Genomic DNA, 14,033 nt, shown 5'->3' with positions numbered 1-14,033 from the left:
ACAGAAACTGCGCTAGTTAAAATTACAAATGATTTACTTTTAGCTTCTGACCAAGGCTGTATCTCAATACTAGTTCTACTCGATCTAAGCGCTGCGTTCGACACTGTCGATCATAAAATACTCCTGGATCGACTACAAAACTACACTGGTGTTCAGGGACAGGCATTAAGCTGGTTTAGATCTTACTTATCAGACCGTTACCATTTTGTCTGTCTAAATGGGGAAAAATCAAAGATAACGTCAGTAGACTATGGAGTGCCGCAAGGATCGGTGTTAGGCCCTCTGCTATTCTCAATATATATGCTGCCACTTGGTAATATTATAAGAAAACATGGAATTAATTTCCACTGTTATGCTGATGACACTCAATTATATATCTCATCACGACCAGATGAAAACACTAACTTATCTAAATTGACAGAGTGTCTAAATGATATAAAATGCTGGATGACGTGTAATTTCCTGCTATTAAATTCAGATAAAACGGAGGTACTACTTATTGGTCCAAAAAACTACCCACAAAATCCCTTACAATACAACTTTAATTTAGAAGGATGTCCTGTTACTTTATCCACTACAGTAAAAGACCTGGGTGTTATACTAGACCGCAACTTGACTTTCGAAAATCATATTTCATATATTACAAGAACAGCCTTTTTCCACCTTAGAAACATTGCTAAGCTACGCAACATGCTATCTGTTTCTGATGCAGAAAAGTTAGTTCATGCTTTCATGACCTCGAGACTAGATTACTGTAATGCTTTATTAGCTGGCTGTCCTGCATCCTCAATTAACAAGCTACAGTTAGTGCAAAATGCAGCTGCTAGAGTTCTTACTAGATCAAGAAAATATGATCATATAACACCTATTTTATCATCTCTACACTGGTTACCTATTAAGTTACGTATCAATTACAAAGTATTCCTACTGACCTATAAAGCCCTAAATGGTTTAGCTCCTGTGTATTTAACAGACCTTCTATCGCCATACAATCCATCGCGCTCTTTAAGATCACTAAATTCGAGGCTTCTGGTCATTCCTAGGATATCTAAGTCCACTAAAGGAGGGAGGGCGTTCTCGCATTTAGCTCCTAAACTCTGGAATAGCCTTCCTGATATTGTACGAGACTCAGACTCGCTGTCCCAGTTTAAAACTAGATTAAAGACGCATCTCTTTAACCAAGCATTCACTTAATGCTTAACCTTTGATACTGCTGAATCGGTTCGAATGCATTAACATTATGAACATCAGCTATGCTAATTATTTCCCATCTGCCTTTCTGCTGTTATCTCGGGACGCTAGTCCCGAGGTAAATAGCGTTCGTCAGCTCCAGTTTGTATCCAGCCTCTCACGGAGACTTCAGATGCCCCAACGCCTGTGAAGAGACGACTCGACGCCTGTGAAGAGACGACTCAAAGCCGGCGATATGTTATGCCATAAATTAATACTTGATTAACTAACTGTATTTTTCTATGTACATTTCCGAAATGCAATTTCTGTAAAGCTGCTTTGAGACAATGTGTATTGTGAAAAGCGCTATACAAATAAATTTGAATTGAATTGAATTGAATTGACGGAGCCTTCAGACCTATCCTAGATCTGAGACATTTGAACTAAGTGCTTGCGAAAAGACCGTTCAAAATGCTTACGACCAGGAAAATCCTCGCGCACGTTCGCCCGAGGGACTGGTTTATTTCTCTAGATCTGAAGGATGCCTATTTTCAGATTCAGATAGTACCCCGTCACAGGCAATTTTTGAGATTCGCCTTCGACGGTCAGGTATATCATTACACCGTCCTGCCGTTCGGCCTGTCCCTGGCACCCTGTACAATTACAAAGTGCATGGACGCGGCGCTCACCCCCCTGAGAAGTCAGGGGCTGCGAATAATGAACTATCTGGACGATTGGCTTATATTGGCACAGTCAGAGACAGAACTGCTATCTCACAGAACAGTGCTTCTCAGTCATCTGGAAAGCTTGAGTCTCACGGTCAACTGGACCAAGAGCTCATTACTGCCCAGCCAGTCAATTTCCTTTTTAGGAATAGCACTGGACTCGGTGACCATGACGGCTCGTTTATCGACACAGCGCGCACCGTGTTCGCCACCTAGCCGCATCTTTCCAGAAGGGCAGCTTTCTCCCTTTGAAAACATTTCAAAGGATGTTGGGCTGTATGGCATCAGCTGCAGCGGTGCTCCAGCTGGGCCTACTGCGCATGCGCCCGCTCCAACGCTGGTTGAATGCTCGCGTGTCCCGCCGGGTGTCTGGCGGCCAGAAAATCAGAGTGACTCAGGCCTGCATAGCAGCTCTGCAGCCCTGGTTAGTGGCCGACTGGTACCAGCAGGGAGTAATGATGGGAACCATCTCTTATCGTCAAGTCATCTCGACAGACGCGTCCAACTCGGGTTGGGGCGCACTGTTCGAGGGCAGACCGGCCTTTGGCCAGTGGTCAGACCAGGAGAAGGGTTTTCACATAAACTGTCTGGAAATGATAGCGGTCGAGAACGCGCTGAAGTGCTTCCTCCCGTTCATACAGGACCAGCATGTTCTTGTCCGCTCGGACAACATGTCTGTGGTATCCTATGTAAACCGTCAGGGCGGTGTCAGATCCAGAAATCTCTGCAATCTGACGGAACGCCTCCTTATTTGGTCTCAGATGCACCTGCGCTCGCTGAGGGCGGCGCATGTGCCTGGCCATTTGAACGACGGCCCAGACAAACTGTCCAGGGACAATGTTCCCCCAGGGGAATGGTCCCTGCACCCCAAACGGTCCAGAAACTGTGGCGCCTATTCGGCAGAGCGGAAGTCGACCTATTTGCGTCAAAAGACAACGCTCAATGCCCGACGGTCTGTTCGAAGGACGAGGACGCGCTGGCCCAGGTTTGGCCCAGCCTCCCGCTATATGCTTTTCCTCCGGTCTCTCTGTTGCCACAGGTGATCAAGAGAATCAGGGAAACGCGCCATTCGGTGCTCCTCATAGCCCCGCATTGGGAGAATCAGATTTGGTTCCCGGAACTAGCAGGGCTGTCACATACAGCTCCGTGGCCGAATCCGGTGAGGGCAGATCTCCTCTCTCAGGCTCGCGGCACGATCTGGCATCCCAATCCAGAGCGCTGGTCTCTGCATGCATGGTTGATCAACGGGTACTCGTTGCCCTGCCAGAAGGAGTGATGAACACGATCACGCAGTCTAGAGCCCCTTCCACGAGAAGGCTCTACGCGTCTAAATGGTCGGTTTTCTCTGGATGGTGCACCGACAGAGGTCTGGACCCGCGGACATGCGGGGTGGCGCATCTGCTCACCTTCCTACAAGAGCTGTTGGATAAGGGAAGGTCCCCATCCACGCTCAATGTATACGTGGCGGCCGTGGCAGCGTTCGCAGAATCGACGCACGGCCAGTCATTGGGAAGACACGAGTTGGCCATCCGCTTCCTTAGAGGAGCTAGAAGGATGAATCCGCCGCGCCCCCCGTCGGTTCCCATGTGGGATCTTTCATTGGTCCTCGAGGCCCTGAAAGCTTTTCCATTTGAACCACTAGACACCGTGGGGTTGAAATATCTATCACTGAAAACCGTCTTTCTGACTGTACTGTCGTCAGTAAAACGTGTAGGGGACCTGCATGTGCTGTCTGTCAGCGCGTCGTGTCTTGAGCTCGGACCGAATGACTCTAAAGTCATCCTCAGACCTAGACATGGCAATGTCCCTAAAGTGATGGGCACTCCATTCAGAGCGCAAGTTATTTCGTTGTCAGCTCTCCCAGCATCTAACAGCGAAGGTTATGTGAATCTCCTCTGCCCTGTCAGAGCGCTGAGGTTTTACATTACGCGCTCCACCTCCTTCAGGCGTTCGGAACAGCTTTTTGTTTCGTTTGGTGGGCGCACCATAGGTCTCGCCTCCTCGAAACAGAGCCTGTCCAGAAGGATAGTACACGCTATAGCGGCCGCTTACGCGTCAAAAGGTCTGCAATGCCCTCTGGGCATCAGGGCTCATTCCACGAGAGGCGTGGCCTCTTCGTGGGCATGGTCCAGTGGAATTTCTATCCATGACATATGTGTAGCGGCGGGCTGGAGCTCCCCGTCTACCTTTGTCAGGTTTTATAACCTAGAAGTTCCTGCCTTGCAGGCTAAACTGTTGTCAGTCTGAAGGAGAGGTGTATTCTGCCCAGATCTCCTGCTCAGATCACTCTCACATGACTCAGCTCTCCTGGTTGAGCTGCACTAAGTAGGGTATGTGCCATGTGCCTATACAGACCGGCGCGCTGCTCTGTATTCCCTATGTGTGCTTGTGTACAAGTGATGGCCCGCGTGGCTGGCCACCTCATTTTTTCCACTTATGGGGTTCCCCTGAAAGCTCGGGGTCTCATGTGGATGCTTGGCGCGCACGGCGTTGACAAAGTGTTCCCGTAGCGTAAGCTAAACTTACGCAATACGAGAGAACCTCTCGTAAGAGAACGATACTCGGTTACTAACGTAACCTCGGTTCTCTCTAGAGAGGGAACGAGTATTGCGTAACCGGCCGTGCTCGCGCCACGAGCGACTTCGCTTCAGTCGACGAAAACCAGGGAAGTTAGCCTACAGCCCCTAGTGTTATACGCTAAGCCACGCCCATTCTGGCGGGCTGTGACGCTATGAAGGCGCGGGCGCCCTTCATTGGGCGTGACGTCACGCCGGGCTCACTTGTAGGCTGCAGCAGTTGCCCGCAGGGCAGCCAATGAGCACGCGAGATGGCCTGCTCTAGGTCTGCTAACTGCTGCACTGCGTTGACAAGGAATACAAAATTAAGGATAATTTTTTGGCTTCAGTATCTCGAGAAGATTAATCTTTCCCGTAGCGTAAGCTAAACTTACGTAATACTCGTTCCCTCTCTAGAGAGAACCGAGGTTACGTTAGTAACCGAGTATCGTTTTTCAAGATGGCGGAACGACATGGAAGCCTCCGTGGACCCACCCGTCACATGTATATAAATATAATAAATTCTTCGTTTACGAGGATAAGTCAGATAATTGGCAGAGGTATTTGTACACCATTGAGGACATATTTATGAATAAAAATATTGATTTTAGATAATAAAATACCTAAAAAACTACACATAGTCCCTTTAAACTAGAGATCCTTCTCAAATAGGCTGAAGGGTCTGAAGAAATTGTTAAGAAAAGAAAAAAAGCAATATAATTTTTTTTTTTATCAATTATGACAGTGAATATAAGATAAATCAGAGGGGGGTCAGTACGATTTTCTTAAATAAATTATTTCTTTCGTTCAGCAAGGATTCATTAAATTGATCAATGTTCAATAAATTTAAATTTATAAATTTGTCAAAAAATCCTGACAAAAGTGCAAGAAAATATGAAGCACAACTGATTTTAACATTAATAATAATCAGAAATGTTCCTTGAGCAGCAAATCATCATATTAGAATGATTTCTGAGGGATCATGTGACACTGAAGACTGGAGTAATGATGCTGAAAATTCAGCTTTGATCACAGGAATATATTACACTTTAAAATATATTACGATAGAAAACAGTTATTTTAAATTGCAATAATATTTAGCAATATTACTGTTTTTTCTGTATTTGGTGAGCATAATAGATTACTTTCCAAAACATTATAAAATCTTAATGACCTCAAATGTTTAAATGGTAGTGTACACCAATTCTTTTGTTGAAAATACAGAAATACAAACTTGATATAAAGTCTCATTTGATTATGTCATCTAAGAAGCTTTTTTCCCCGAAACTTCTCTGATTGATGGATCTCAAACAAGGTCATTAAAGGAGTTAATGACAAACCCTGGTCAGATATAAAGCGGTTATTATGTAGTGCTACGCAATGCAGCTAGCCTATCGCCAATCTGGTTTTAGCTGCATTCCCAGCAGGCTTGAGAAAAGGAAAGTGATAAAGGAGTGTAGAATGAGCGTAGAGAGAAATGTGTGACAGTGAGTCAGAGAGTGTTAATAACACAGAGTGGCCCTCACATCCAAACACCTGACAGCAACTGAACGTGAATTCACACGCTCAGTGAAACACAGATAAATCAGACTGCTGGAGGGAAGAGCTACTCTTTTACTCTTATGTAAAACATGAAATTCAACCAGCAGAGTTTCAATTCAATTCAAGACAGATTCAATCGAGGGCCTTTACCACAAACACACACACAATGTGCTCATTTATGCTTCAAAACACACGACCAGCACATGCTACTATACAGAGGCTTGCCAGCTGTTCGTGTTTTAAAGAGATTCTGTCTGTTTTTTACTTAATTATTGATGTTTTACACTGTGAGAAAAATCTGTGTAAAAAAACAAAGAAACGCATGATTCAAAATGTGATTAAACACCAGTGCAAATGAAAACAGAAAATTCCTTCTTTTTGTTAATAAAAAAACTAAAATTAAAAGCTAAATGTAAATAAGAAATGTTTTTACTTACTGTCAACTAAAGGAAATAAAGAAGTATTTGAAGTACTGCAATTACTACAACTGAAATAAATCTGAATAGAAATATTAAATAACAAATCAAAAATTTAAAAAATCCCATCACAAAATTACTAAAACTTAAACAAAAATTAATATATATATATATAAAAAAGCTAATAAAAAATATGGACAAATACTAAAATAGTTGTAAATAATACTTCACTCTGAAAAGTCGTAAAAATAGGGCCCAATATCCTTTGTTAATATCAATTTTAAATAGTTTTCGTTTTAGTTAACAATTACAACAGTCACCTTCATGTTGTTCCAAACCTGTATGTCTTTCACACTTCTGTGAAACATGAAAGAAGATATTTTGAAGAAGGTCTTAGCTGTTCAAATAGCTTAAAAGTCAATGAGCTCCAAAATAACATGGGACCCATTGAATTCCATTGTATGAAAAAAACATAAAGTGTAGTGTTTTTTGCTAGTTTAAGCCTATGACGCTTATCATTTTCACGTCCTGCGCCACGTATTATAAGGTCAATGGCAAAAAAATGTTTGTTGTTATTAACATGCGCCTATAGGCGGGTCCACAACGCGCGTACACTTTGTCCCGTAGATGGTCTGCTTACGCGCTTTAACCTCGTGCAAGAGCAGATCAGTTTCCTCATTCAGTTTTTCCGCTTGCAAATTCCGGCATGTAAATTGTGAATCCGCCATGGCGTGAGCGCAACTGGCTTTAAAGGGAATGGGAGATGAGACTCCCATTCCAAAAACACACCCATTACTCATTAAGAAAATAGGGACAACCCTTTTAGACCTTGCGCCGGGCACACCGACCATTTTTCACGTCGTTAAACTAGCAAAAGTGGATTCGGACTCACTTTAGACCATGCACTTAGATCATTAAAACAGGGCCCTAGTGTGTTTTACAGTAGAACGAAGGCCATAAAGGTTTGAAATTGCATGAGGGTGAGTAAATTGTAAAAATAAAAATTTTTGGGTGAATCATCCTGTTTGTGACAACACCTAGACAAAAAACTTTTTTTTTATACCTACGATAATCATGCAACTTAAGTCACTTGGGCAAAGACTTCTGTAGAGTGCAGTTCTTAGACCGAAAAAGCTGCAAATATGACAAAATTTTATGCTGACAGTCAAAAGTCTTCTCTAGTCGCAAGACTAGATGAAAAAAAAAGAAGCTGTGAAATTCTGCCCTATAAAACTCGACGCTCAGGGTATTGTGTACATACAGGACTTGACTGCTAGCTAAACATGTAATGACTGTATTTGCATTCAATGTTGCAGAAAGTCACATCACAGCACAGCTGTAGCCAAATATTTACTGTTTATGGAGCAGAAATCTCCATGTGCACTGAGTGTGTGTGGGACAGCACAGGCCCAGGAGAGCTTTTGTCTCTTTTGCAGTGCTTTGTGCATTGTGGTCCCATGCAGCAATGATAAATTAGTCTGCCATGTCTACTACTGTCTGTTTCAGAGACTCAAAGATACTGCGCACGCACACACACACACACACACACACACACACACACACACACACACACACACACACACACACACACACACACACACACACACACACACACACACACACACACACACACACACACACACACACACACACACACACACACATAGAGAGACACAGTTTAGAAGCTACAAAGGTCAATAGGCGGTCAGAGTAAACATCAAATCAATACGGAGAGTGGATGCTTGGTGAGTGTATGGTGTTGTTGTATATATAAATGTGTGTGTGTGTGTGTTCACCTAGTTCACCCAGTTCAGTGAGGAGAAACAGAGTGTATTGTAACACACTCTCTCTTATGGGGAGACACTTAGAGACACTTGTGCAGTATGAATGTCTTATGCTGAGTCAAGACACGCTACACACACCATGAAAGATGCATATATAGAGCCTGCATGTATGCATTACAGTAGCATTTATATATATATATATGTCAGTAAAATTATCATACATGTATATTTATATAAAGTATATATATATATACTCTCTCTCTCTCTCTCTCTCTCTCCATATATATTAATATATATATATATATATATATATATATATATATATATATAAATTTCAATTACTATTATCTAATATTAGATATTGTAATATTAGATAACTTTAATATTGATATCATATAATATCAGTATAATTAGAATGATATGAATAATACAAATCTACGCAAAGTTTTAATAAATCAAAGCATGAGGGGAAGAGAGAGAGGGATTTAAACTCAGTTAATTGTGATCAGAAGCTGTTTGTCGGAGGGGAAGTGACCTCAGATGCATTTGCATAAAGCATCAGAGCGCACTGGTCTCAGATCAACTTCCTGCTGGTCACATCATTAGTTTCATTAGGATATGAAAGGCAAACCCTGAGCCCAGAACAGCACCCAGACTAAAGGTCATCCTCTGCACAGATGAAAGCATCTGTTCTGTGTGGGCACAGATCGCTCGAGCGTGAGATGATTACGGTTGTCACTCAAAGTCCTGGCATTTCCAACAGCGTGCAATTACAGGAGACTCGAACAAATGTGGCCGCTTAAAATCCATGTGCCTATTTGGGAGCTCCATAAACATACAAAACTGGAGTATTAGTACATGTGTGTTAGCTTTAAGGTCAACTATATGCTTATTTAGTTTAATGGTCAAAATAAACTTGATATCTGCAATGCATCTTCTGAACCTCCATTCCAAAAACAGCTACAGTCTAAATCATGACCAGCGGATGGATTTTAAATGCTTCTCAAATTCAAGAGCTTGTTTTCATGTTGGACCCAGCGGACTATCCTGTATCTCCTTTTAAACGTTTGCTAAAAAGAGCAATACCCTGCAGCTGTGTTTGTGTGTGTGTGTGTGTGTGTGTGTGTGCGGGACCAGCGGTCACCATCTGAAACGCATCCGTGAGATGCGCTTCACATCCAGAGCATCGATTCCTACGGATCAATAGGAATCTCTAGCGTGTTCCAGTCCATGACACTGATCAGGTGAGTTGGGAGTGAAAGCTGATATTTGGCGTGAGATGCGGTTTGATGTACAAACGGAGTGTAAATCATGAATATTTACAACCAGTAAACTGACCTAATGTAACAAAAATGCAGCATATACTAGTTTCACAGAGTTGACTTTTCACTACACTGTAAAAAAAAACTAATAATAAAAAGATTCAGTGTATCTACACGCACAAAATCATACATTAAAAACGTACTTTTAAAGAAATCAAGGTAATAAGGTCTCATTTGCTGAGCAATATATATACAGCATTTATTCATCTTTGTTAAAGGCACAGTGTGTAAGTTTCGCCACTAGAGGTCTCTTATTCAAAACAATAACAAAGGCGTAGCTTGATGACACCGTAAATGAGCATGGAATCATGGGAGTTGTCATCTTCATCTCGACAGCTGATGGAAAGAAATCCGACGGGACTCAGGCAGAAATGTGTAAGCTAATGTACCGAAGTTTTATTAACGTTACTGTGCTGTGAAGCAGGGCCGTGTGAGCGAATGCTAATGAGATACGCCTGCGCGACATACCGGTCTCGAGTCCCATGGAGCTTTTATTATGCATATATGCCACAGTTGTTTTGTTGTTCATGTTTATTTTACGATTAAAGTGTCGTTTAACTTTGCCGGTTCCCACCTCCTTCTTCCCTGAACTTAAACTTTGTAGCAGTTACGTTTGATCACTTGAATTCACATTATTTGATCTCATTCAGATGAAACAGCCGCGAGTGCTGAATTACTACTTATACATGTCACTTTATTTGACAAATTTAAATTGTAGGGTAACGCAGACCTGTTTTACTTGGTTAAAACAATCATACTAAAAATACATTTGAGTGTGTTGACAGTTATGTTATAATTTGTTGCACGCTGCAGTAAGCTAGATCGGTATTAGAATATCATATTAATAAAAGCTGGAGGACTTGTGTTGCTAAATGACATGCAATTAAATTTAAATTAATGTATAATGTAATTTAAAATATATTGTATGGGAGAGAAAATACTGTATTACTGTTACTAAAAAAAGTTCTTTCTGATTATGTTAGCCACTTAAAAAAAAGTGTTGTCTCTGAGGCATGATGCAAATATATTACTCGCAGTAAATCAAGAAAACAAAATAATTACTAGCCCCACGGTTCGGCACGCATGTGATTCGCGGATTAACTGCTCGTAGATAAAACCTTTATCTTATAACCTAGTTAAAATCATCGTAGAGTTAAAGTTTATCATTTGGACGTGTTTTGTCTTGCCAATTTACACTTTTTAAATGCAGAAGAAGAGGCGAAAATCAGGACTCACACACTGTTATCTGTATGCACCGCCACAGACACCCGAAGCGCCCGCACAGAGAGAGAGAGAGAGAGAGAGAGAGAGAGAGAGAGAGGGAGAGAGAGAGAGAGGCATGTTTCAGACAGCGCTTGAACATCAAATTAAATCCTCTTTCGCATTTACTTACGCTTGAAGGGACACATACACAAAATTATGTCAAAATACCCGTCTCGGCAAGTATTGGTTATGTCATAATTGAACAGTTGAGAAAGAAACCGGATGCGTGTCAGTATATTTGGTCTGTGCATTCGGTCTTAAAGAGACAGCAGCCTAAAATTCCTGCTATTGTCTGTGTCATTAACGTTAATGTTATCTAATGTTAGAGAGAAAAGAAGATAGTGAGGAGATCATTCAGGAGGAAAGAGATGACGGCAGCTTGAATATGCCGTGTAAAGTGAGATATAAAGCAGTATCTCCAGGTGCTCCCTTGAGACCAAAAAAGTTATGTGCACCCATGTACAGTGTTGTGCTAGTTACTAGGATATAGTAACTAGTTACAGTTACTAGTTACTTCATTCAAAAAGTAACTCAATTACTTTGTTGATTACTTACACCAAAAAGTAATGCATTACCGTTAAAAGTAACTTTTTAGTTACTTAAAAAAAAAACATTCTTTAATGTTCCCATTAATGTTCTTTTATGCGTTACGGTCTACACAAACACAAAACTGACTTAAACAGAAAGTAATTTTTAAACACTATTTTATTTAAGTCAGACCAGCACAAACTGAATATATCACATGGATTTCTGAGGTGACTCCTATGCTGACTCGCGATCTTCGCAGTAGACGCGCCAGAGAGAAATGCACATTTCATACGGATTACATAAGAAGAGAGCAGTCTGTAGTCTGTTTTCTTTCGTTTTGATTTGTTCTGTTTAAAAGTAGACATGTCTGTGAGGCAAGTAGGTTACCTTCTACGCCGAGTTTCGGTTCATTTATGAGACCAGCTCCAGTTCACGCGCTGGCGCCTCCGTTTCGTGATTATCTATCGTCTGCTATATTTACTTCTTATTTATTAAATCCGGGCAATTGGTTGATAAAACATTGATTAAAATTAAGATACAATTAATACAAAACGAAATTCACTTTAAAGAAAGGTTTTGTGCTTTCTGTTTGATGTCTCTGTGAAAGTTTTAAAGCATCTTTTAGTGCCGCTTTCAGAGCGCTCATGTACAGAGAACTGTCACGTCCGTAACATTGTTTCTTCGTCATAAATGTGAACACTAAAAATAAAATAAAATAAAATAAATATTTTGTTCTGTGGAGACTGAGAGCCAACCCTTCTTCATCCAGTTGGTAGTATTACTTTGGTTTGTGCAGTGTAATTCACAGAATTACTAAACAATATTTTAGGCCTATAAAATTCAGCCCGTATAAATGTGCATTTTCTAAGCTTAGAAAATGTACAAAATTCATTTGATTCTAATCATTATGTAACATTATTGTGAAATTGATTTCTTTATAGGCTATTTTCTATTAGTATAGTAAATCCTAATGTTTTTATCCAACTAGGCTATGTGTGGGCCTTATGTAAAATACGGGACAAATCGCTTCCCTTATTGATTTGATACGGGACGCATCATTTTACTTGTAAAGCGACGGGTGGCAAGCAACCCTACCACCAATCCTACAATGCGTCGCTGCTGCAAACAGGTTAGGCTGTAGGCTACACTTCAGCCAAAATTAATTAATTTAAAAAAGTAACGGACAACGCACCATATGGTAACGGGGTTAATTTATTTAAAAAGTAATGCGTTACAGTATGAGTTACTGTCAAAAGTAACTGCGTTACAGTAATGCGTTACTAGTAACGCGTTACTGCCCAACACTGCCCCTGTATATTTAAATTATTCGTTTTCTGTTGTTAAAAGTATCCAAACAGTTGCTCACCTGTCTAATTAAATGCATTACATATCAAAGCATATTTGGTGTATTTTGTTCCATAGATTCTATGGAAGTAAAACCGGAAATCGATGGTAACGCAGATATTACATCATTGACAGGTGACGCAATGACACAAGATTTCTCTAGATTTAAACATTGTTAGAAAACATTTGGAAAAAGTAAGTACACAAGTCAACAAAATGTATAACATTGTTCTAGTGCTTTTTAAACAAGTTTTTTTTAATCCAAAAATCCTACATATTGTGCCTTTAAATGTTAGTTCATATTATTCATCAGTTTTCATTCATGTTAGTTCACAGCACTAACTAATGTTAACAAAATGTATTAGTAAATGCTAAAATAAACATGACCTAAGAATAATAAATGATGTACAAGTATTATTTACTGCTAAATAATATAGTTAACTAATGTTAATAAATAGAACCTTTTTGTAAAGTTTTACCAAAATCCCTTTATAAGAACTTTTAATGGATAAAAAAATCTCTTACCCTACAATTTGTGTTGTGTTGAATAACCAGTTTCACAAACCATGTCACATTACTAAACTTCTGAACACTTCTGCTAAATTGTAAGACACTTTAGGAAGAACATCTGAAACAAAGTTGACATGTAAATGAGTGTGTGATCAGACTCACCTGAAACAGGTGTCATGGAGGTGGGAGGCAAGCCGTTCATGTTGAGCGCCCCCACCTGGTGAATCTGTGTCGCTGGATACGCAACGCTGGGCGCTAAATAACCCCCGTGAGAAGCAGCCATGATCGCCGCCTGCTGCTGCATCAGCTGAACCAATCAAACAAGAAAGAGTTATGTCAGAAAACATTCTACATTATATTAAATACAAAAACAATATTTCTGATCTTATTGAAAATGAAGGATTCTTTACAAAAAAGCACTACAGGACAGTGATGGTAATACTACGGTACTTACGGTAATTACTACTGAAAGATTCCCATATTTATGCACAATGATATTTACATGGTCCTCCAGGGTACTTTAAGAAATATGTTCAAAAACATAATATTATCATTGTATCTCACTAAAAATAACAGCAGCATGGCACTTCTCTGTACTTGTTAGTTATAATAGCTTGACCCTGTCGGAGATCCAACATGTGTCTGTAGGTGTTCAAATAAATTGGATCAAACGACATTCCTAAAATGAATTAACGAACACAAATGCACTGTAGCATAGCTAATTATTGTAATTATGTCACTATGGCGACAACCATCTGTGAAAACGCAACAGTACAAAACAGACATGTAGAGTAACTAATATGTGCTGGAGAGGAGTCCTGAAATGACCCCGTCGCAGGAAATTTACATATTTGCTTATTAGCATTCATATTAC

General features: G+C 40.5%; 1 protein-coding gene across 2 annotated transcripts in view; it reads right to left on the bottom strand.

Annotated features, from left to right (window-relative positions):
- Positions 1 to 14,033, bottom strand: part of LOC143731314 (CUGBP Elav-like family member 5) — a 224,452-nt gene that overhangs the window by 23,807 nt on the left and 186,612 nt on the right. For both annotated transcript variants that reach the window (XM_077222155.1, XM_077222156.1), the window contains exon 7: positions 13,322 to 13,466. In XM_077222155.1, the coding sequence (XP_077078270.1) occupies positions 13,322 to 13,466 (145 nt within the window). The remainder of the gene's footprint in view (positions 1 to 13,321; positions 13,467 to 14,033) is intronic.

The sequence above is a fragment of the Siphateles boraxobius genome, unplaced genomic scaffold (assembly GCF_051911475.1).
Source record: "Siphateles boraxobius isolate OS27281-9 unplaced genomic scaffold, OSU_SipBor_1 86, whole genome shotgun sequence".
Taxonomy (NCBI): domain Eukaryota; kingdom Metazoa; phylum Chordata; class Actinopteri; order Cypriniformes; family Leuciscidae; genus Siphateles; species Siphateles boraxobius.
The sequence above is the reverse complement of the archived record's forward strand: the minus strand, read 5'-3'. Positions and strand labels throughout refer to the sequence as shown.